A 25,353-nucleotide genomic window follows, 5' to 3' on the forward strand; every position below is an offset into this window, starting at 1 on the left:
GATGAATGTCAGTCAGAGGGAAAAGGAAGACGTAAGAGACTACGTCACTCATGTGCGTGGCCTCTTCAAGAGGATCCCTGCCAATGAGCGACCTAACAAGAAGGCTGTGTTTACCGTGTTCATAAATGGAATTCGAAGCGAGGAGCTCTACAAGGCTTTGGCTAGTAACTCCACTCTACACTGAGACGTGTTAGCTAGAGTCTTTGAGGAGGCAATAAGGGTGGACGATTAGCTTAGGGAGCGAAGCATGAGGAACGCCAGTTGGGACAGTACAAGTCAGAGAGCTCCAGAACGGACAACAACTTTAGGAGAGAGGGAGAACTTTAGTATACGGGATAAGGGAAAAGGTGTTGACCAAGGCCAGGAGCTGGGTGAGGTAAGAATGGAGCTTGCACGATTGCAAGAACAGATGAGGAAGCCTGTGCGGTCGCATGTGCAGTGTATACACTGTGGTGGAAACCACCTCCCAGCCGAGTGCCAAGATTCTAGATCTAGGCCGTGCTCGAACTACGGTAGGTTCGGTCATGATGCATTGCATTGCAGATTGCCAAGGAGAGTTCCATATGCGCAGCAATACAACCCTCCATACTTATGCAACAGGCCACCTAACCTCTTTGGCAAGGGAGCCCAGCTTGCGCTTTCAGCACCAAATGACGCAAGACCAGCCATTCCTAGACTAGAGATGAACCCAATAGGTATACCCAGACCACTAGGGCCCTATGTAACCCAACCACTGAGTGACGCTCCTGTTCACTATGTGGAAGAACCTAGTGAAGAGGAAACCTATGTGAACCCATACATCTCCTATGATGAGGAAGGCAATCCAGTCCTGATGGACTATCAACCAATATCGGTAATGGTGCTAGGTAGAGGAAGAGGCAGAGGCTTTAGAGGACCAAGCCAAGATCCAATCTCATGCTGGACTTGCGGTCATCCAGGCCATATTTCATCATGCTGCCCGAAAAGGGAACAGACAAACAAGGACAAAGCTGACCTTTGATGCACTGAGCGTGGAATCACACACCTATTTTCTGACTGTCCTAGACGGAAGCCATCAACTAGTTCTGCCAACGTGCCCTCCGTACCCTTGGGGCTGTTCGGTGTGGAGACCTTCGGCAGTGAGGATACGCCCATCCCACTGCATGTCATGACACGAGCACAGACAAAACAAACAGACATCTCATTGCCTGGGCCAAGTAACTTGGATGTAGCCTCGTTGGGAAAGAAAAGCTGGAGGAGAAGGAGAAAGAGAACAGACGCAAAGATTACCCTTAAGACTGAGGAAGCTACAACTCTAGTGACAGGAAAGAGGGTTACTGATGCAGAGACAGAGACCTCAGCCCCTAAGACAGCAAAACTGGGGAGTGCCAAGGTAGGGGAATACCCCCACCCCAGACGGCAACTCGAGGCTATAGCCAAAGTCAAGGAGTGGGTCAAGGACGCCCAGGAACACCTTAAAGACGTGGAGCCCATACTGGAAAACCGAATGGAAGACCTCTCTAGTGTGAGTACACCCGTTTCACCATCACGACCTCAATTGGGGAACGTACCCACACGACGTGAGATGCCACAGAGGCAAGACCAGGAAGAAGCATGCTAGCAAGCTAACCACGACATATGGCCAAAGAGTGCTGACCAAGGAGGAAGGCAATCACCCAGCAACCTCCTCACCACTTTAGTAACCACTCCAGTAACCGTGAGCCTAGGAGATTTGCTTCCGCAGCACCCTCCCTTATGGCAAGAATTAAAGCACTGGGTGGAGGGAAAAGGGGAGCATACTGCTGCTGACTTGCAAGAGTAGGACGCAGTCATGCATATTCCAAGCCTAACGCTACACTTAGCTCCAAAGTCACTGCACGTCAACGCTTTCTAGGAAGGCACGGAGATGCATGCAGTCTTATCTATCTTAGCCTTGGGGATGCAACACGAAAAAGAATCGTAGATATAGGCGCCGGGGTCAATGTCTTGAGCCACGCAGTTCTACAGCCTGGGGAAACCTGCTTGTGGAAACGGCTAGGTTCAATGTCACATTGACCAACGGAATGAAGGTCAGACCATTCGGGGTCCTAAAGAACTGGCCAGTGAAGGTCGCAGGAGTGCAGTTTTCCGTGAACTTCATTGTCATGAAGGGAGTGGACTACGACATACTGCTAGGCCGACCTTGGATGAGGAACGCGCGAGTTATTGAAGATTGGGGGAACAATCTCATCTTCTTGGGGAATAGAATAGAAGTGGTGAGGGTTGAGATGGACACCTGGAAGACTACCCTAGCCGACCTCGATGCTATCGCAACTATACTAAAAGGTGATGCACAGGCAAGCGAACCCTATGGGTCATTGACCAAGTATATCCCTTGCCCTGAGGACGAGCGGGATTGGATGCATGTCTTGGCAACCATTGACCTACCGTTCATAGATGAAGAAGAGCTGTATAGGCAAGCTGCTAAATCACCAAGCATGCCAGCAAGGGAGCCCATCGTGCCACTCTGCATGATGGCATGAAGCTCACGTGATCCAGGGAAACCAGTCTTGTTCCATATCCCCATCAACAAGTTCGAGCTTCAGGAAATCATAGTGCCTGACTGATAAATTGAAGGGAAACATGGCTTCTAATCTAAAACCCCTAAGTGATCTCTTGGCTAGGCTTGAGTGGAAATGGACCAAAATTCATGATCTTAACCTGTTATACAATTGGGCTTTAGTCACTGACGAAGAGGGGATTGGAGAGGAAAACTTGGGGGATGACGAGCAGTCAGAGGGGCAAGATTCTGATGATGAGGGGTACGAGGACTGTCGCTCTATTGGGGACGAGAGTGAAGAAGAGTTAGACATGATAGAATATGACACTGAAGGGAGAGCAATCAAACAGATCAAGGCAAACTCTAGGCCTAGAAGGGAAAGGGTAGGTTGGAATGAAAGAGGAGTCATGCGGATAGAGTGTGATAGATCCTAGTTGGAGCACATGGGAGCCATGGATTACGAGTCAGTAGGGGTGGCGCAGCCATTGGTAGTTCCAGTATTGAAGACGGATTCATCTACTGAATTACGACCCCCTGGCGAAACTCCTTCCTCAAGCGAGGGATGTAAATTTAACTCGGAGTCTGAAGTCAGTACAGAGAGTGATCTCGAAATACCCCAACCCTCTAAGGTCAGACGCACCAAAGGGGACTTGCCAGTCCACCTAAGGCGCAGACGGCTAAGGGAGGAGGCCAAGAAGCAAACTAAGGACTCAGAAGCAGAGAGGCAAAAAAAGCCGCAGGATCTCCCCGAACGCTTCACGAAGTTTAAGAAGGGTGATAGAGTGGTGATTTTGCTAGGAGCAAAGAGACAAGGGCAAGCCAGTGAGCCAATTGAGGGACCCGCCAAGGTCAAGGAAGTCAACTTGGCAGGGGAAGGCGAGAAGCCTCGACCTGCGTTCATCGCTGACGACTTGACCAAGGATGAGGAGGCTAGACTTGTTGCTCTCCTACAAGAGTATGTCGACGTGTTTGCCTGGTCCTTGGAGGAACTTAAAGGAGTCGATCCTAGGGCTGTGATCCATAATATCCCAATGGTTCCAGATGCGGTGCCAACAAAGCAACGGCCTTACCCTATGAATCCCAAACATGCCCATGCAATGAAGGAAGAAATCGATAAGCTCATGCAGGCGGGATTTATATATGAGATTGAGCACACAGATTGAGTATCGCCCATAGTGATCGTTATGAAAAAGAATGGTAAAATTCGAGTGTGCGTGAATTACAAGAAAGTTGATGCCGCTACGAAGAGGGACAACTACCCCTTACCGTATACCGAGCACATGTTGGAGAGGGTGGCAGGCAAAGAAGCCTACAACTTTCTGGATGGCTTGTCTGGCTATAATCAAGTGCAAGTACACCCTGATGACAGGCACAAGACTGTCTTCGCCACGGAACGGGGTGTATTCGTCTACATCGTTATGCCCTTTGGGCTAATGAACGCGCCTACAACCTTCCAATGATTAATGTGCACCATCTTCAAGGATATGCTTAGACGCGAGTTAGAGGTGTTCTTAGACGACTTATGCATACACTCTAGTTGGGCCGAACCCTTAGAAAAGTTGTGAGCTGTCTTTGAACGGTGTTGGCTATATAACCTCTCGTTGAACCCCTTAAAGTGCCAGTTCTGGGTGAAGCACGGATGTATCCTAGGGCACATAGTGTTAAGGAATGGCATTGCCACCGACTTCTCAAAAGTTAGGGTCATTGTCGACCTACCACTACCCATTAACTACAAGGGCGTTCAGTGTTTCTTTGGCCATACGGGATACTACCGACGCTTTGTACTGAATTATGCGCTGATTGCATTGTACAAGCTGCTGATCGTATTCAAGTGGACTGAGGAATGCCAGTGTGTATATGAACAGTTGAAGAAGGCTCTCACCACTACACCAATCTTACGAGCCCCAGACTGGAGTATAACATTCCATGTATACATAGATGCCTCTAAGTTTGCTATTGGAGCTGTTCTATGCCAGCATGGTGACCTTGATTACCCCGTGAGCTTTGCCAGCAGGCAGCTCACCGAAACGGAGATGAACTATTCCACTACAGAAAGGGAAGGGTTAGCCATGGTGTTTGCCTTAAAGAAATTTAGGCATTATCAATTGGCCACACCCTTCGTCTTTTTCGTTGATCATCAAGCCTTGCTTTATCTTGTGAACAAGCCGTGCGCTACAGGTCGCATAGCGAGATGGTTACTTCTCTTGTTGGAATTTGATTTTTCTGTGGTTGTACGTAAGGGAAAGCAGCACTACATGGCTGATCACATGTCCCGCATACCCACAGGAGAAGCTGCTGGAGAAGGCATACCTGAGGACCTACCGGACGCTTATCTCTTTGGCCTGTCTAGCGAAGGAGACTTGTTTAGGGCTGATTTGACGCCATATTGGGCCGATGATGTAGTTCAAGTGTTAGAGAATGGTTTGCCTGAGAGACCTATTGAGAAAGCCAGACTAAGGAGACTTATCTTAAAAATTGAGCCATACCAACTGATTGTCGGTCAACTGTATAGGTTAGGACAAGATAGTTTGTTGCGTAGATGTGTGTGTGAGCACGAGATGCACGATGTATTGAGAGAAGCGCATGGCGGGATAGTTGGAGGACACTTTAGTGGGGATACGACCGCCCGTAAGGTGCTACAATCCCAACTATGGTGGCCCACCCTATTCCGTGATGCTTGTAAGTTTATCAAACACTGCGATGAGTGCCAAAGGACTAAGGTGCCCATGCGCAAGGATAAGATGGAGTTGACCCACGTAATAGCTCGACAACCCTTTGAAAAATGGGGCATTGACTTCATTGAACCCATTAGTCCTGCGGCACAATACTCCCAGGCATGCTACATCATTGTGGCAACTGATTACCTGACGAAGTGGGCGGATGCAAGAGCCACTAGAAAGAACGATGCTAGAACCATTGCGAAGTTCCTGTGGGGGCAGGTCTTTTCACGGTTTGGTTGTCCAATCGAACTAGTGAGTGATCAGGGCACGCACTTCATTAATGAAGTGATATCCCACCTGCTCTCAATCTTCCTAATCATTCATAGAAGGTCCTCGCCCTACTACTCTCAAGAAAATGGCCAAGCAGAGGCCACGAATAAAATCCTAGTCAACGTGCTTACTAAAATAGTATCCACATCACGAAGAGACTGGGATAATAAATTGATGGCGGCCTTGTGGGCCTATCGTATAGCTTATAAGACGGCTATAGGACAGACGCCCTTTAGGCTGACTTATGGAACGGAAGCCATTCTACCCTTAGAGTTTTTTGTCCCTAGCTTAAGGATAGCAGCTCAGGAGCGTTGGGAGGGAACCGCTTGGACCGACTGCTTAGTGGAGTTAGAGCATCTCACGGAGACTCAACTCTTAGCCACCCATGCTCTGATTTGTGAGAAGGCACGACGAAAGATGTGGTTTAACAAGCATGTGAAACAACGCAACTTTGATCAGGGGGACCTTGTTCTACTATACTATGTGAAAGGTCACAAACAGAAAATGAAATTTCGAGGACTGGGACCTTTCCGGGTACGTGCAATCAGTAGAACGGGGCAATGTCGAGTTGGAGACGCTCAAAGGGGAAGGAATAGGCTTCTTCAATGGCAGTCGCATGAAAAAGTACTATCCTTCTTCCCATCCGTTGCATGAGCCATCTATGTTTGAAGCCCCTGTCAACGTCTGCGTGGCCACAATTACCGAACTAATAGATCAAGATGAAGAAGCAGTAGCACCCGCCTACCTACGAATCACGGTCACTGCAGAACGGACGTACTTTTGATGCCTTGATCAACGAAGGTGCCGACTGTAATATCTTGATGCATGACCATTGGACACGCATCGGTCAACCTAAATTACAGCCCACAAACGCTAAACTCAGCCCATTTGGGGGCAACACTTACTCACTCTTAGGAAAATGCAAAGTGGCTGTCTCCATCGAGTCTGAAACTATCCGAGTTCTCTTTTATGTGTTACCAAACACTAAATGGGCCGGTAATAAGTCACTACTAGGTTGCACTTTTAAAAAGCAGACGAACTGCAATGTGGACTACAACCTAGATCGTATCCATCTTGCTGTAGGCAATGTGCGCATAGTGACTACTTTCAGCAAGGGTTATCTTGCGCCTCCTACAATTGCAGAGCCACCAATAGAGACCCCTACGGCCATGCCCATGACCAAGCCTAAGGAGAAGGGCAGGGATATCTAACCCCACGCTCAAATTGCTAGAATCAAGCCCACCCAGGCCATTCACAAGGCCAAAGAGTTCACGCTCATATGGGTGCCAAAACGATGAGAGCCACCTCCTTGTAAACTGCAGAAACGTGCTTTTAAATGCAAAAACTATCAGTCGCAGCCTAAGAGGCAGCTCAGATGCTATTGACATAGGCCCACTACCACGCCACGATGGATCCCTAAAGATCTCTTGCGAGCACAAGGATACTATGAGGGCAACCCCTGGATATGGGTGCCTAAGAGTGGACATTCAGGAGGCTCAACTCTGAGCAACCCCACTCCAGCTAGACAGGCTGGCACACACAAAGCACAAACTGCAAAGAAAGTTGAACCAGCACGGGTGGTGATTAATGAATCCTAACAAATTTATCGTCCCAAGATGGATGCCCCAGCATCATCCAAGTTAGAGGAGTTACGCACCCCCATGCCGGCTCGAATAGAATGCAGCATGCTTCCTATACCACTGAAGCCCATTGCAGCATTCAAAGTGCTCCAGAGTGCAGAGTCCCATCTGTGACGCCAGCAATGGAGTCACCACTGTTCAGCCCAATTGCACCATCACTACCAGCAGGTCTTAAGCCTTCGTACGAAAGACGATCTTTCCTTGTAGTGGCCAAGGATCTCGCTGAGACCTCGGGAAATGACGTAGTGACATGCATCAAGGAGTTGGATGGCACCTTCACCACATTCGCTAGGAGCTATGAGAGGCTTGACCTAGGACTTCTTGACGAACCCCTTGCTTCTGATGTTCGTGCATTGCCATGCACTTGGGAAGACTACGAGTTTATGACCCCATCAAATTTTCCAAAATTGCCGTCAAATTAATTGCTAATGGAGAAATATCAAAGGAGCAAGCTGTTCTTAGAAGACTAATCACCTCTTACCGCAAGCCTACTCGCTCTACACCTGAACAAGAACTAGAGGAGCTCACGCAGCTTGCCAGCTCTGCTTCTTTGTTCTTACAACTGTGGTATGCCTTATGACTCCAATGGGAGAAAAAAGGCTGTCGTATCATGACCAATGTTGAGCAAAGGAGGGCAATCAAAACAATTGAACACGACCCTACTTATGTGGCACCTCTTTCATTTAGGGTTTTTGCCATTACACGCAACATACACTTAGATGACCAGGTGTTGGTCCACCCTTACATTGACGAGTTCCTCACGGAAGAGGAGTTGCACGTTGCTAGTCGCCTCAACTCCGGGGACATCTTTCATGATGTCTTGACCTACATCACTCAAGTTTCCATACGACCATGCGAACTTGATCGTCATGCCCAACTTGAATATAACCCTAACCTTTATACTTGGCTGTTGGCCAAGTAACTCGCCCCACATAGCCCATGCGAGCCCTCCTCCTCCCCTTGCTAATCCTAGGAAGGATTCCCTTAACACTTGAGGAAAGGGGGGGGAGCAAATGAGAGCCAAGTGATGAGCCAAGTGATGTAGCAAGATGTATAATGGATGAAAATGATCAACTGAATTCAAATAGGAAAGAATGCAAGGAGGAAATAGATGTTGTTTGTGAATTATTTCCAAGTTTCATTCCTCTGAATTAGCACGGAAAATTGTCACACGCATTCTTTCTTGGGTTTTTGTTAGTGATGAGTTAAGTTATAACGCTAATGTTGACTTGGTGTGATGACGGGTCACCTACCATGGCAGGACAGAGTAAACTCCCATTCACTGAAGCGGAGCTGAGAAAGTATGGAATCAGTGTCGAGATGCGTGGATTTAGCCAGTTCACGTTCAAGCATACCATGAATTTAGATGAAGCCATCCTGGAAGAGCCGGTCGTGAGGAAGCTGGTGGACAAATGTAACCTCCAAAAGTACGTGGAAAAGGTCGGACAGGCTGTAGACTATAGCATGTGCGTGGACTTCTTAAGGAGCTTTGATGAAGGGAGGAGCTGTGGCACGGTCACAGGAAGGGCGGGTGACCAGGAAAGAAGGGTGCAAGTGTCCCTTAATGCAGACATTGTCGAGAAAGCCTTGGGGCTTGTGCCCAAGAAAGAGAGGCGCCCAAAAAGAGATGTGTATGCCATGATGGGAGTGAGAAAAGAGGACGTGCACAGGGTGGATGGAATCAGTTTGGCTGACATTCCAGACCCTGCGATAAGGATGCAAGCTAAAATGGTCCAGAAGCATCGCGGCAGGAGTTCCAAAGGAGGTGGATTGGAACGGATTTGTCCGGAAAACTATTAGGAGTTTAGCCGCGCTCCTGGCTCCAGCCGCAGCACCAGTTGGTGGGGAATCTCCGGCCTCTACTGCACGATCCACAAGAAAAAAACCTGCCACAAAAGCATCTACAATCAGATACGGAGGTGTCCTAACGGCAATCATCGACGAGGCTATCAAGGATGCCGGCGTAGAGGAAGAGCAAGCTATGCACCAAAGCTCACCTCACCGCGAGGTAGAAGGCTCGAGCGAAAATACGGTAAGCGACAAAGGGAAGCCGGAAATACTACCCACTCAAACGGCCAAATCACAGAAGCAAATGAAGACTGACAAGAGCCAGAAGAAGAAGGAGGAAAGACAGAGCAAAGAGGAGCGGGCCGAGGTGAAGAGGGCTCAAAGAGAGTCAAGGAGGGTGGAGGAGCAACGAAGGAAAAAGGAAGAGGAAGAACTCGAAAGAGTTAGAGAAGAGTCAAAAAGGGCAGAAGAAGAGGGGCAAAGAAGGGCGGAGGAGGAAGCCGACGAGCTAGGTGTGGAAGCGGCCCCAATGGTTGTAGGCAAGGGCAAGTCCCTGTTGCACCCCCTGCCTTACTCCTTCGTGCCGGTGCCAACCGACACCACAACCGCCCCGCAACCCACGCCCTCTCTGGACACGGCCCAACTGATGAGCATGATGCAGATGCTTGTCAGTAAAGTGGCTGAGATTGTACCGGAAACCGGAGTGAAAAGACCTGCTGCTGCAGATGCTGAGTCTAGGAAAGATCCAAAACGACAAAAGCTAGAGGCGTCAATCACTACAGCCCCTACTCCCATGCCACCTGGTGCCGACTACGACACTTACGTGGTTGAGCTCTTGGCACAGTTGGACAAGGCTAGAAGTTTCAAAGCAAGGAGCCAATCGAAAAAGGGAGTTGAAAGTGCTGCAAGATCAACTGGAAGCAAAAACGAAGGAAGCCCAGGACAATGAGAGCCGCTTGAGACAAAGGCTTGAGGACGAAGAGCAAAACCTGGTGGTAGAGCAGCGGAGCTTAAAGTTGCTAGTGCAGTAATACGCTGACCTGGAATAGAGAACTACCAAACTAGAAAGGTATGGACAGTTAGCAGCTCAAGAAGGCGAGCCAAGCGAGCGGCAAGAGGATACCATAGCAAAGCTATGGTATGAACTCGAGGAACAAGACAGATTGGAGAGAGAGAGAGAGTTCCTAGCACAGGAAAGGCCGGCAATCCTCGTAGTAGAAGCACAAAGGCTACAACAGGAGGCACAACGACTGCAAGGTGCATTGGAGATTGCCAAGGAAGACACAGAGGCCCTCATGGCCATGGCTTTCACACAAAGAAGATTGCACCTTGCGGAGATCCAAAGCCACGGGCAACTAGCGCAACAAAAGTTAGAACTAATTGCTAAGGCAGAACAGAGATTCAGCATTGCAGATCAAGCGAAAGAAATTGTTGAAGAACAGCTGGCTCGGAAATCCAGGGAGTGGAACCAACTCTGGGTCTTAACAAATAAACAGCAGTAGGTGGTAACCACCTTGGCAAGTGAGCTGGAAGAGGGAAGAAGGAAGATGGACGAGAGAGCCAACGAGTGGGAAAAGAACAAATTTGAAAGGGTTAGGCAATTAATGGAACGCTTGGCGGTGGCTGAGTGCGAGGGAGTGCTTGCCGAATCCTGGGCAGAAGCAACCGATGTATGCGCCAACGCACAAAGGCAAGCATTTCTCGGCACAGTACTACATGCCACCTAAGCAGAGGGCAATGATTCAGTGGAGAAGGTAAGAAGGAAGCTAGAACTGACTACCCGAGCGCTAAGGTATGGCCTTCAAGAACGGGAGCTTCCAACAGGTACAGGAATCACGAAAGAGTAGCAATTTCACTACCTGTGCCGTGCCGGCCTCTCCACTGTTGAGGTTAAGGAACTTGGGTTCGAAGAACAAGAGCAGCCAACACCACCACCACAAGTGGCCCCAGCAATGGCCGAGCAGAATGTCGAAGAGGGTCCGGACCTGGAGCAAGATGCTGAAGACGAACAACGAAGAATGCCTAGTCCGCCTCTACCAAACCTTCCGCCTGAAGAGCCCGAAGAGGCCCACATGCCCGAGCGCATTGTGGCAGCCAGAAGAAGAAGGCAGGAACTGGCAGAGGAAGCCCAACGCAGAGTACGGTCACTGCCCAGAAAATTCCCTGAAGAGGCGGTGCCACTATGAGGGGATCCCAATTCTATCCATTGGCCTCAGGAATTGATCATATGGCATGACCGGGAGTTTTAGACGAGACCATTTGAGCTTTCATTTTCTTAACCACGCTCTCTGGACCATGCGTTGCCTCTAGGCATTCTAGCCAAGATTAAGGACTTGGCCAATGATCTTGCAAACAGGTGGATAGAGAAAAGGAGCCTCATAATAACTAGGTGGAGGCAAGAGCCTGCAGATTACTGGCAGGACAAGGTAAAGAGGGTTCCCAAAACCGTCCAAGGCTATGAGGCATAGCCGAAGTGGCAGAGGAGGATTTGGGATGCCAATTTTGACGCCTGGGCTGCCTTTTGCAGCTTATTTCCTGAAGAACGCAACGACCCCATCTACAAGCCCTACCCCTGTTGGCATGGAGTTGATTATGACAGAACCATTCATGGGGATTTTGACTTTCCTAGAATATATAAGATAAATGCCCAGAGTCCCGAGGAATGCCTAGTTTTTAGAATAGAGGATCTCCTCTCATCTATCAACCGCTTCCTCGTGGATTTTTCTTCTTGCCCGGATCCAGCCTTCCTAACCACCTGTAATTATCTTAGGCTTATCAAATTCCTATTAATGCAGAGACCTACAGCCGAGGAAGCCCACCTCCCTCCCCTCTTTTTTGACATCAACCTAGGGATAGATAGTAGGGCCATGACTAGATTAATGATGAGGGCAACCATGCTTTCCTCCTTTTGCCTAGAAATCTTAGAGAATATGAATGATACCCACTTCACGAGGTGCAATCATCCCTTCTTGTCATCCACACCTTTGAAGGCCCGGGCTGCTATTAAAGAATATCTACAAAGTCGCGCATTCCTATCCCAATGCTTGCGACCACCCCGTAATCCGGCTGAAGGTGATAGGCATTAGCCAGAATGCCTTCTTTGTATGCAATTCTTAAAAAAAAAAAAAAAAAAAAAAACTTCCAGACCTGTCACCCTAAGTTCTGTACTGCACCTCCAACAATACACAAACTGGGTCCTTAAGTGTGGGACATTACTAAGGGCCTACCCAAGGTTAGACCCATCTCTCAGTTCCACTGCACTTGCACTTACACCACACCGTGAGACAGACACACCCCTTAGGGAGTGTACAACTTTCTCTTGCAGGCTATGATCGTGACTCAGTGACTGACGACCCAGCTAAGAAAGACCATCCACGACATCCGCTAATGACCACGAATTTTTCCGGACAAACACCACTACAGCAGCTTCAGGAGCTTTTGCATACTCCGACGGTTAAATGGACCAACATGCTTGATGTGGCCCACCATCTGCCTGCTAATGGCTACCATGACTCAACCAAATCAAGCAGACGGAAAACTTAGTGATGGATCCACCATTGGTATAGATCTTGGAACCTCATATTCTCCAAATGATTACAAAGTCCCGGTTTTGATAGCCGTTGCAGAAGGGGAGCTACAATTGTGTGACAAATGCCGAGCATCTTCATGAAGATCAAAGCACGCTGGAATCTATCCTAGTCATCAGTAATCAAACTGTGTGACAAATGCTGAGCATCTTCATGAAGATCAAAGCACACCGGAATCTCTCCCGGTCATCAGTAATCAAACTCCATCACCTGTCATTCACAACAGCATCTTTTGATTGTGGTCATCTACCCACCAGTTCCACTTAGCAACAAACCCAACTACCCTACTACTCCCCACCCCAGTGCCATTGGACTGGCACTTAGGAGGGGGGTAATGTTTACTGCAGCATAGAGGATCGGAAAATGGAGCAGAGGAGTGGAAAAAATGGAAGAAGGAGATAACCGAAAGGGCACAGAACAAGGGAAGGAAAAGGTGCCCCGGATGGAGGTCAGACCTTGAAAATTTGAATGACGACCTCTTCAGAAGGCCTTAGTGTCGCCTTGAGAAAAGAAAAGAGTAAAAGCGCGCCATTAAATGTGAAGGCGTTCCCGAATCCTTGTAAAAGAGTGCCGGGCTCACTCTTGTGCAAATTGTATGCATTAGTTGGGAATGGGATAAGTTAGAACGGTGGGAAATAGGAAAAGAGGGCCTAGGCTAATGGCCGGCCATGTAAAAAGTGGGGATGACCGCCCAAAAAGTAGGGCATGTATATAAAGTTCAAAAGTGAATGAGAAGCTCATTCTTGTGTGTGGCCATTGCTTTTTCTTCTGCTTCTCTTGTTTCTTGCCTTCTTGCTTGTGCTTGAGTGAGGGATTGAGGGAGTGTGAGGGAGTGAGTGTGTGAGAGTGAGGGATCGTGGAGAAGAAGCTCCCCATATTCTCTCTTCATCTTCTCTTCTCTTCTCTTGTGCGGCTATGGAGGATGGAGCTTGATGGAGAGGGCTTGAGGTTGCTTGAGCTTGCCACAAGGATCGTGGAGCTACCGGAGTGCAAGAGAGAGGAGGGAACTCGATCGAGCATCAAGGTAAGCTCACTACACCCGTAAGGTAGGCTTTATGCGTCGGCTATGTGAGAGGTAGCCATGGCCGCTCGGCTTGAAATGCTTGATCAATAAGCTGTCCGTAGGTCTCGGGGTAGAGCTCCATAGCTCCCCTTCAAGAGAGTAGCTAGAGAATATAGGATCTACCATGCTAGACATTGAAGTAGAGATTGGCAGTATTGGAGCAGCTACTAGCATTGGTGCATTTACTTTTAGTTGACACTCCAAATGATGATGTCTTGCTTTTTGCATCTTTGCATTTAGTAACTTTTGTTAAACATATTCAGCTGTGATCCTGTAAACATGTTAAGCTTGCAACTCTGATTGAGAGTTATTATGACATTAATTGCTAGACACAGCTTTTATCGCAACCTACATGTTCTTTTGCCAAGGAAAATGTTGTATGGCTGCAAAACTCCTGGGATGAGATAGTTACAGATCGACTAGGTTCTCGATACTAGATTGCATAAACATCTCGCAAAGGGAGTGCATTTTTCCCAGTATGGGTTCATCAAAGGAATTTTGCATTATATTCTCACTTTACCAATGACAATGGATTATGCATAGTATATTAAATAAGAGATAGTCATAGCCGAACTTGTCTTGAAGAAAGCGCTTGGTCATTTGGATTGGTCTTTTATGGCCCAGCTCTTGAAGAAGATGGGTTTTAGACCCAAAATATCAATTCTTATCGATCAGGGCTTTTTTGCATGAGTGATTCTCAATGGAGGTGTTATGCAGCCATTCTCACTTTCTAGATCTGTTAGAAAAGGTGTCCTTTGAGTCCTTTGTTCTTTGCTCTTTGTCTTGCAACCCGTCCCATTCTGACAATGTTATTCCATTTGGCAAAAAATGTTGAGGCTGTCAGTTTGTCTCTCCCTTCACAACAATTAATCAGTCAAGCCTTGGCAGATGAAATCTTCACGTTCCTGATGTCTGACAAGGACAATATTCCCTGATCAATGGACATATTACTTTTTCTTTAGAGCTGCACATTAGTATGTATGAATAGTTATAAGTTGCATGGAACAAGACTTACTGGCATTGGGTTGGCAAGGGAAGTTGGAAATGCAAGGCAGCATTTAGGATACACTTGGGATGTGAGGCGGCTATACAATTCCTGCTCAAGCAACTGCTTGATTGGATTTGACCTCATACTGTGGAACAATTTGTTTACTGGAAATTGCAGGCAAGCCCAAATGACTACATTCCCATGATCTCATTTTACTTACCATTTCTGCCCTGGTCAAAGATTGCCTTGCGGGAAGTGACACGGTCCATCCAGTTTATGGTGTGGAAAAGGGACTGCACATTCTTCCATTACTTGGACTTCATGGATAGTGCAATTTTAGATGCGGAGACACACATGACAGCCCTCCAATGTTCAGTGGCATGCCAAGGTCATACACATAATGAATGTGGCTCTAGTGGTCATTTAGGGACATGAATCAAATAGGGTATAACAAGTGTACCATCCCTCAAAGCACTCGTTAATTGATTATAAGGTAAAGTGTTCATACACAATCATTTTCTTGGCCTATTGCTAGTGGTTTAAGATCTTAGCCTACCTTTTCCTTGAGACTTGTGCAAATACATATGCAAGTTTTATGACTTTTGCCATGTGTTGGATGCCTAATTCCTCACAATGTATCATTCATATGATCTACCAAAGTTCGAGTGCATGGGCTGAATTCATTGACTCCAACAAATTTCCCTCACACTTTCAGAGTCTCAAGACAGTTTTGAAGAAATCTCATCATCATGGAGAAAAATCAATTCGCTGGAGATGCAGGATGGTGCCTGTTTTAAGACCAAGCTCAGGTCCTAGGAGTTTATGTAGTACATTAGTTTCAATCTGTATTGTCTTTGCAATTGTGGAAAACCAATTGTTCGAATATATGGTGTTTCCATGAGCATGTCTAGTTAGTATATGCCAACTAAATTTAGTTAATGGTGATACATTATCCCTTAAGGCTATGTTTCTATTATATTAACATTGAAAATACTATCGACAGGACAGCTCTCAATATTTCACAGCGAAGGTTTTTGGTTGGACGATGTTAACACATTCACAGCTGGAGAGCAGGCAGTTTTGCAAGTTCTTCTAATGGATTCCTTTAGGAACAACATAACTTTGCCCTCAGGTTTCATCAATTTTACCACATTTATTAACGACCCTGTAGGTCAGGTTATCTCAACCAACATACAACAAAATGTAGATCAAATATCCGAATATCAACTGGTCATCTTCAACACAACAATCTCTGGAAATCTGTCACTCTATATAGAGAAAAATGGAACAATGATTTCTGGCTCCCCTTTTTTGTTTCATGTGGACCCAGGTAAGAGTCTTCTCTTGTAGCAAAGAACAGCAGCTGGAAGCAAACATTTCTGAATTAAATAATGTCAATAGAATGCCCCATGTTTGTCCTCCCTATCAACTTTGTGTAACTACTCTCAATTACCCACTTCTTGTAGGGTTTCTGCAACAAGGTGCTAGAGATACATTGATTTTGTAAGTTTTCATAGAAAGCATTAAGCATGGTTTTTGTTGAACTGTCAATTTGATGCAATGTGGAAGCAATGGAAGAAAGAGTTCAAGATACCAAAAAGTGGAAGTAAAACAACTAGGTAAGAGTTGACCAGTCCTGAGTATCATACCGAGCTAACTGTTATAGAATGAGGATTTTTCTGGACATAGCTTTCTTGCAGACACTACTAATCTCTCACTCTCATCCCAATGACAAATTTGAATGTATCAAGTTTGTCCTTTGGGAGAAAATTGTTGGAAATCTGCCACATTTTCTATTGTGAACACATACATGGTATCCATCTATCCAGTGTCTGTCACCTCTCACACATAGTGGCATGTCTAGATTATGTTCTATTGCAATAGCACTCTTCACTGTCACATGATATGGATGCAGCCTCCCTTTACTCATGAAGCATGCTACCAACAAGCCTCTTAAGCCAAATATGTTCTTGTATACATGTAGCCTCCCTCTAATCATGAAGCATGATACTAACAAGCCTCCTGAGCCAGATACATTCATGTGTGACTATGAATAATCCCTTGTATTCTGCTTCACAAGGTGACGTGGATACTGTATCGTACTTCTTGTGAGCCCATGATACCACTGATGACCCAAGCAAGAATTTGGCAACCCTTCTTGATTCCTGACATGTAAATGCCTTGTTCTATATGCATACTTTTATCCAATAAAGTAGTGCAGCAATCCGATGTTTGAAATATCAAATGCGTTTTGTTAAGTCCCTCTTTATTGCATCCACTTTCTTATCACTTTTGCTTGTGACTATAACATCATTCACATAAAGTAGAGCAATTCTTGGAACATGCATATGGAAAGTACCTTCTGATGGACTCTGCTGAAATTCGTGGTCAAGAAAACTGTGCAGTGTGCCTGTATCTGCCAATACAATGCTTTTCTTCTTTCAAAGAAAAGAAATTGGCTTTATAACACGTCAGGAAAAACCTTCAGAAGAAATTTAAAGTACAAAATAAGCCTTGTAAAGGACTACAAAGTACATCGGATTCACAAGGGCTGAATAAGCAGCCAATTGCGCCGGTGGTAATGCCAAACCATATGTGACTCAAAGTGGAAGAAGGTGCATCCCAGATATGCAAGAAAACATCTCCCCTCATACACTCAAAGCCATCCTATAGCCTCTCCCGTGTTTGGATCCTTGAAGATCCTTGAACAAAATAAGATCACCTTGGGATCCTTGTATCACCATGTTGGACCGCTGATGCTGACCCAAGCTGCTGCTCCTTATGTTACTATTATAATCTTAGATATGCCATGGAAGTCTGTCTTAAGGGCTCTCCTATGCAACTCTCAGGCCTTAAGATAGTCCCATAGGTAGTGTCTTTGAGTCTTGTTTGGCTCTCTATATCTCACACAAAGCATGTGCCAACTGCCAAGCTCCAATATGCTACTAACCAAAGGCTAAGTGAAATCATGTTGGATCTCAAGCTATCATTCAATGTCCCTCAAAAGTTAGTCAAGAAAGGCGTAGAGATACCCTATATGTACCAATTCTATGCAGTATCTAGCTCCACTTTGATCTTGGTCATTTGTCTCCTTCTCGCCAACTTGGTGGTTAAACCAATGAAGGCCATGTTGCAAGGTTTGTCTCTGCACCCACATTTGTGTTCCACTATAATCTCTATAAGAGCCTCCTTTGATAAACCCAATGTCTCCATCCCTTTATCGTTCGTAGAAGAGTTTGTGTCAATGTACCATCTTGGGCTCTAGGCCATCATCACTATCTAATTCTTGGAATACTCCGAATGTTGCACTTGTGGCACCTCTTTTCTTGGTCTTTTGAGTCATCATGGTTGTCACTAGTGTCCTTTGAGAAGTAGCTATCTCGAAGAAGTTGGTTGGCGTGATTAAGGCTTTAGCTCATATGAGAGCATCTTATAACTCAGCCAACATTAAGGTCCCTAGATAAGTATCCAAGGGTTTATTTAGTCCATAGAAAAATTTTGCCACGTGTTGGATAGTATCCCTAGGTGGTGTATACTTTTATAGTATCACAAATTCAGAATAATAGACCTCCAGGTTTAATTCTCGTTGGTGCAAGGAAAAGAAATTGTTCTTTGTTTTACACTCTTGATATCTTCCTAGCTTACAAGGGCTTTAGTGGTAGCGTTGTCCGTGCACTACTACGTCCACCATAAGCATGCCTTGCTTATACCAACCATAACCTTGCAATAACAACCTTATTAGCTATACTTGTTCCTACTGCATCAAAATAATCTCCAAGGATCTAAATCCAAACTTCAACATTAGTCTCAACATCGGGTCTCTTTCTTGTAAATTCAAGTGGCTTGATTTGCTTCAAGAGGAATTTCTTTTCTTGGAGCTTTGTGTTCATGGTTCTAGAATGTGCTTGGATATCCAAGATCATATCATGTAGGATATTTCCTTTATGATATTTTAAAAATATTTTTCTCTTCATAGCTTGCAAGTCAAGAATATTAAATAAACATATGCATAAATTATTGATAACTTGTTTCTATTATTTTGCTCTGATAGCACATGTGATGTGCGCGATTGAAGAGCCTTTAGTGACACAATTTTTGGTGGTCTATCAAGATATGTTCCTAAATGGCATCATCCAAGGCTCCTTGGAATATCATGGAGTTTGTCTTTTAGACTTGCTTGAGTCCACCTCGTAGGGGAAAATTCTAGCTGTTCGCACAAGGATTGACTTGAATCTACTGGTTTCTACATAAGCTACAATCACCTAATGGTCTTAAGCATTTGATTTGCACATAACACTTGAACCAAAGCATACTCATATCACACATGATTCAAAGCGAGTGAAAAATGAGGGTGAGCAATTCATTCCAATCCCTCTACTCGTAGGTTATAGTCTTGACTCTGGTCCCCTAAAATGACATAAGGTTAGGATCTAAAATTATCTAGGAGGATCATTGTTTAGCTCTTGAAGAAAACTCTCAACTCACCAAGACCACCCATTCCTAGGACAAACCCATCAGGGGTCTTTCTCTCCCGCTTTCCTTGATTGCATGTTTTAGTTATTTAATTAACCTAGTGAACGCCTTGGCTAGGCATTACAATTTTCTGATCATCAAGTACATGATTCAGATTAGGTAGATACTTTTTCAATAGGCTAACATGGAATACATTATGAATCTTTAGAGTTGCAGGCAGCTGTAGTATTTAAGCATTAGGCCCTAGGCACTTGATGATCTTATAAGGTCCACAATACCTCAGACATAGCTTCTTGTACTCTCCCAAGGACAGTGAACTCTTTTTAGGCTGTACACGGATGAAGACCATATCACCTTTGACGAAGGATCTGTCTTGTCGTTTCAAGTCATGTTTGACATGTGCATACAACTTCCTTAGTTAGTCACTAAGCACTGGTTCCTTCATGAAATTTATTATCACAGACACAAAGGCAATGTCAAACGATCATTTGAAAGTGTTTACTAAACAATGCATTTATGTTGCACCTTCTCCAAGGTGCAAGATAAATACATTGTCATAGATGCAAAGACGATGTCAAAAGATCATTTGAAAGCAGTTACTAAACAATGTATTTATCCTGCATCTTCTCCAAGGTGCAATGGCACACTAGCACTCTATCTCTTAATTAGGATCCATATCAAAAGCACATGGATAGACTGTTGAATGGTAGATAGAGAAGAATGAAGAAGAAGAAGAAGGAGAAGATTGCTTGAACCTCTATATTTTGTGCTATCTCCCCTTTGTTGCGCATCTAAATTTATGTGTGTGTGTGTGTGTGTGTACATTACGGCATCCAAAGAAACTATGCTATAGCCTTAAAGCCTCAAGGCTTTATAGAGCCTTGGGGGGGGGGGGGGGGGAGGGGGGATCCTCCCCCTCTCTTATCTCATTATTGCTGACTCTTCTCATTGTTGCTGACTCTTCTCATTGTTGCTGCATCTAGTCAAGTGTGGGTTTGCATGGTGGAAGGCTGTCATTTCTTTGCGATGAGCTTGGGAAGGACTACACCTACAAGAGTGATGGGTTTTTTTTTTTGGGGGGAGGGGGGGAATTTACATGGGAATAGGATGAGGGGCTAGTAGCGGCGATGGCAAGGAACATGTAAGTGAGGTAAGTTTTTAGAGAAAACTAAAGTTTTTAATTTTTTTCTTTTTAATCCTCTCCTTCAAGCCCCATTCACACGTCGACTTGGGTGCGGGATGCAAGACATCCCATTCTTTCTCTTCTAACACTAACTTTCATTCAATCTTTGTCCATTCTAAGGTAATCTCATCCTAAAGGTGTGTACCCTTGGCACTAGTGGGTATTCACACAAGATAACTAGCTTTGCACTTGATTCATGGAGTGTGGCAAGTGTTATGGGAGCAATAGACTGTGCTCAAGAGAGTAGACTAGATGCAAGATTTGTTACAAGAAGATAATCCTACATAGGATCACAAGGTACAATGATAACTTAACAAGATATAGGAAGTTCCATAACCCAGAACCGTAGGTATAAACAACGAGACTTGATAGGATATGAAAGATCCCACAACCCAGGACCGTAGGTATGGATACAAGATATTAGAATTACAAGATCTCCCTCGATGGGGATGAACAAGATACAAGACAAGATCTCGTACTATGAGATTACGAGGTGACAAGACAATAGGAGTATAATGGAAGACAAGAAAAGACTAGATACCATGACTAGACAAGAACTAAAACTGGAACTCGAAGTTACTTACTTGGAGGTCTCGACTCCTTGAGCTCCCAAGACTGACATTGGCAAGATTGAGGAGATCTGTGGTGACCCCTCCTTTTATAGGTGTTGGAGGGTAGCTAAAGATCTTCTTGAATGTTGCATGATGATATCATCGATGATGCAGGTGATGACATGATTATGTTCTAGAAGGTTCTATGATGACTCATCGATGATGCAGGTGATGACATGGCATATCTTTTAGAAGGTTCTATGATGAGATGCCAAGGTTGGATTCGCATCGTTGACTCAAGGATGTCCTATTAAGGGTGCATTTGCACAGGGTGTGGATTCATATGGCATGAGCAAGAATTAACCCGTACAATTGATCATTGCATGCCCGTGACATCACCCCCTCCTATAGCTACAAATTTTACAAGTTTCGTTAGATTCCTCTTGTGAAATTCTTGGTGGTTTGGTCTAAGTTTCGTTAGATTCCTCTTGTGAAATTCTTTAACTTTGAGAGGTGCTCTTTGAAAATATTTTGCAGGTTCCCAAGTGCGATCATTGATGTCATATCCTTTCCAGTGAACAAGGTATTCCAATCTACGTCAGGAGATCCTCGAGTCTAAGATATGCTCGATCTTGAATTCTTCATGATCTTCAATTTAGACAGGTGGTGGGGGATTTGGTCTCTCTCCCCTCCTTGGTGGTGAGCTAGGGTATGGCTCGAGCAAGAAAACATGGAAAACAGGGTAGATCTTTATAGTGTTGGGGAGTTTGAGTCGATAAGCAATTGAGTTGATTTTGGCTATGATAGTGAAGGGTCTAAATCTCTGGTGGTGTAGCTTGGTGGAGGGCCTTGTTGTCTGGAGGTTATACCTGAGTAACCAGACTTTATCACCAACTTTGTATGTGCTGGATATTGGAGGTGATGCTGGTCCGCATAGTGCTTGTACTGATTCTAAGCCTTGTAGATCTGCTACTTGAGTTCTTAGTGTGTATCTGCTAGGTGCCGAGCTTTATCTCGGGCGATATGGTTCTTTACTTGATTGGAGAGATGTACATCCATCCTTGGATGCTGGCCATAGTTTGCAAAGAAAGCAGTTTGCTTGGTAGATGCATGGATACTATTATTATAAGAAAAATCAGCAAAGGCCAAGAGCTCAAACCAATCATTCTAATGGTAGTTGATGGTGCAGCGGAGATATTGTTCCAAGACTTGATTTACTTGTTCTCTTTGACCACCAGCCTGTGGATGATTGGGTATGGATAACTTAACTTGGACTCCAAGGAGGTTGCAAAGGCTCCTTCAAAAATTAGATATGCCAGTCTAGGGGTCAACAGAGGTTGGGACCAGTCTAAGTTGCAAATGGCCTAGCCAATTTAATTATGGATGGATGGATACATTTAATTTCAGGTAGGGTTAGAAGGGAAAAAATTAATTTTTAGGATTATTTAATTTTGAAAATCAATTAAATAGCTAGATAGTTTTGGAAAATGGGTTTAGAAGGTTGCCACTTGGGAAAATTACCCGTGCAAATCGAAAAAACGTTTTTGGGGGACTAGGTCTCAGCCATTCAATTATTTTTACAGCCTAGGAAAGAGAGAGAGGAAGCTGTTGGTCCATTTTGTGATAAGAGAACAACAATTTGTTGCAGAATACAGCGATCTGGGGGCCTGAACAACAAGTAGGGAATAGCAAGGAGACACCTTCCAAGGGCTGAAAACAGCATTGTTGATCGGGTGATAGCATTTTGGAGGTGCCTGACAGTAGAGGTGACTACATTAAATGCAGGTTGGAGCAGGCAATAGCTAAATTTTAGGGTTTTCTTGTGAAGAAAATCAGACTTCTCTCTCATCCTGGATTTCTCTCACCTTCTCTAGTAAATTTTCAAAAGATCTCAGTACTTCTCATCCATTCTCAGTAGATTTCAGCTAGCTTTGGTGGGCAGTAGGAGGATTTCTGCTATAAATCCTAAATTTCAGCGAAAACGAGGGTTTGATAGCCACCTTGGGACCCGTGCCAACAATAGAAAGCACTGTATACTGAAATCAGCACCTGAAAATTTTGGAATTGACATGGATTTTAGATACCAGCCCATCCATTGTAAATTAGGGCAGCATTTAGCTAGTAGGTGATTCCATTTGTGCAAGTCCTTGGTGAAAATTAAGGGGCAATTGGCTCAAATTTCTTGCTGATTGTATGTATAGCAAGGGGCTTTTCGATCAGAAAAGGAGATTGTGGAATCTCAACTCGTATAGCATCCATTGGCATTCAAAGTTAAAGAAATACTGAAAGGGGCTCCAGTTTTGGGGCCAACGAGGTGTATAATGTCCAAGATTGTTAAGTTAATGTGTGGATTTGAGTTTATGCTCGGTTATTAATTGCTGTAATTAAGTGCTTGATCAGGTTTTGCCACCCTATTTGAAGAGGAAGGCTGGTTTCATGGTTCTATTACGGTGATACCATCAATTTCCTCGAATTGGTGGGCCTGAGGCACTTGATTGAAGGCCAGAAGCTTTGCTCTAGTGCTGAAATTGTATTTAGCTAGTATTAAATGCGGGAGTCCTTTGTATCGGTGCCTCCCCCCCCCAGTCAGCTATATCGAGAATGAGCACGAGAGAGTTGTCTTCGATTCTCCAGGAAGTTGCTGGCTAGAACCCCAAGTCGTGTCTCTCCCGCCAGCTGTCTCTACCTTACCATGAACCTTCACACCAAGTTAGAAAAGTTTCTTGAAGCCAATTCTAGCATGGGATTTAATTCCAAGATTGACAAGGTAATGACTTTTCTTAGTGAAAGGTTGGTTCCTATAGCAAATCCCATTATGCAAGATTCACCTATCCAAGAAATCCTAGCTCCTAGCACTAATGTTTAACAAATGGGAGTTAACTTTGAGGTTGGGGAGCCTTTCAAAGTCAAAGAATTTAACCAGCCATATCAATCAAAGTTTGAGCAAAAGGTTCTTATCAACTCAAGATCCGATGGTCAATTTGAGGGAATTCATAGGGGCCAAAGGCAAGCTGAAAATTTTCATGGATGTGACCCCTTTCACAAGTCTTTTTATGGATAGCATGGATAAATGTCAAATACCCCTAAAAGAGTTTATTCCAATGATTAATATCCACATAAGGAAAGACATGAAGAAAGAAGATTATAGGTATCAGAGCCACTACAGTGTCTCTTCATAGCTCACTACTGTCACTGTCACTCAGTCTTCTCTTCAGTTTTCAACAGCTGCTTCTTCCGTTTGTTTTAGCTCTTTTGAACTTAGATTTATCCTTTCCAAAAGTTAGAAAACTTTCCCAAAGTCACACATACTTTCTACAGAACACTTACAGAAGGTCTACAGAACAGGACAGTACCAGAGCAGATACAGAACAGTTACAGAGCAGAGACAGAGGCTTTACAGAAGGTTTACAGAGGGTTACAGAAGGTCATCAGAACCTCATAACTCATACTAAAATCATTCCAAACTATCAAAAACTATTCAATAAGCTTCCAAAAGATCTCAATCTTCATCCATCATCAATCCATGCTTCATACAGAAGAAAATCAGAACAAAACAGAAGCTATACAGAAGGTATACAGAACCATTCAGAACCTCAACAGAACCTATCAGAACATTACAAAGCTTCATATCTCTACTGAGAATCATCATGAACTTCCAAAACATAATCAATATCATCCAAAAAATTCTCAAATACTTCCATTATCAACCATACATCACTCTAAATTCATCAAAAATCAATCATTCAGACCTAAAAAACAATAAAAATTAGTCAAAAATTCAGTCTTTTTCCACTCTTAACATATCTCCACACTTAGAAAGGAAGCGTCCTCGCGACCTAAGGAAAATAAGAATATAAGTTCACTAAAGAGCTCAATTTTATCTTTCGTAGGATCTTCAACAATCTCGCCAAACCACGGCCCCAACTTATTACCTGTATCTGATAAAAAAAACTACTAAAGGAAAACTTCGTTATTCATTAACTCATCTGATAATCATTTAAAAGCCATAACAAATTTGTAAAGGATATAAGAGGTTCATCTTCAGCTTTCCACCATAGTCTTTCCATCCACCATCAATAGTTTGAAAAGAGCTCTCGAACAAATTATTCTCAATCAGCACGAACTCATCATATAGAATTAACCCACAACACACACAAACACTAACACAACCATTTGAATGACACCTCCAAAAAGAGATATATATATCATTAAGAATCATCCAAAATACATTGCAAAGGCATCAATGAAGGTGATTCCTTGTGAAGGCTTGGTGGTTTCGAAAACGATCCATGGAGAAGGACTCATGCACAAATGTCTTGGGAGGATTTTGAAAGAATTGCAGGCAGCACATCCTTTCTAGCAAAACAAGGTATCTGCTAGGTAGACATAGGGCATGAAAATAGAGGACATCCAACTGTTGGAAATCAATGTTCACATTGACATTCATACAAAGCTTTGGAATGGCCTTTTGATCATTATGAGAATACCTATGCATGTATGCTAGATACCAAGCAAAATGAGCTGTTAATCTCACTGAAGGATCTAGAGATTGTGAATATTGGTGAGCAAAAT

The 25,353-nt window shown here is 44.5% G+C and overlaps 1 protein-coding gene across 5 annotated transcripts in view; it reads left to right on the forward strand.

Annotated features, from left to right (window-relative positions):
- The window catches only part of LOC148041852 (uncharacterized), a 218,910-nt gene that overhangs the window by 79,164 nt on the left and 114,393 nt on the right, over positions 1-25,353 (forward strand). For all 5 annotated transcript variants that reach the window (XM_087683285.1, XM_087683277.1, XM_087683293.1 and 2 more), the window contains one exon: positions 15,578-15,904. In XM_087683285.1, coding sequence (XP_087539411.1) covers positions 15,578-15,904 — 327 coding nt within the window. The remainder of the gene's footprint in view (positions 1-15,577; positions 15,905-25,353) is intronic.

This window comes from Lygodium microphyllum, chromosome 1 (assembly GCF_053477565.2).
Source record: "Lygodium microphyllum isolate KBCC chromosome 1, Lygodium_microphyllum_v1.1.10, whole genome shotgun sequence".
Classification (NCBI taxonomy): domain Eukaryota; kingdom Viridiplantae; phylum Streptophyta; class Polypodiopsida; order Schizaeales; family Lygodiaceae; genus Lygodium; species Lygodium microphyllum.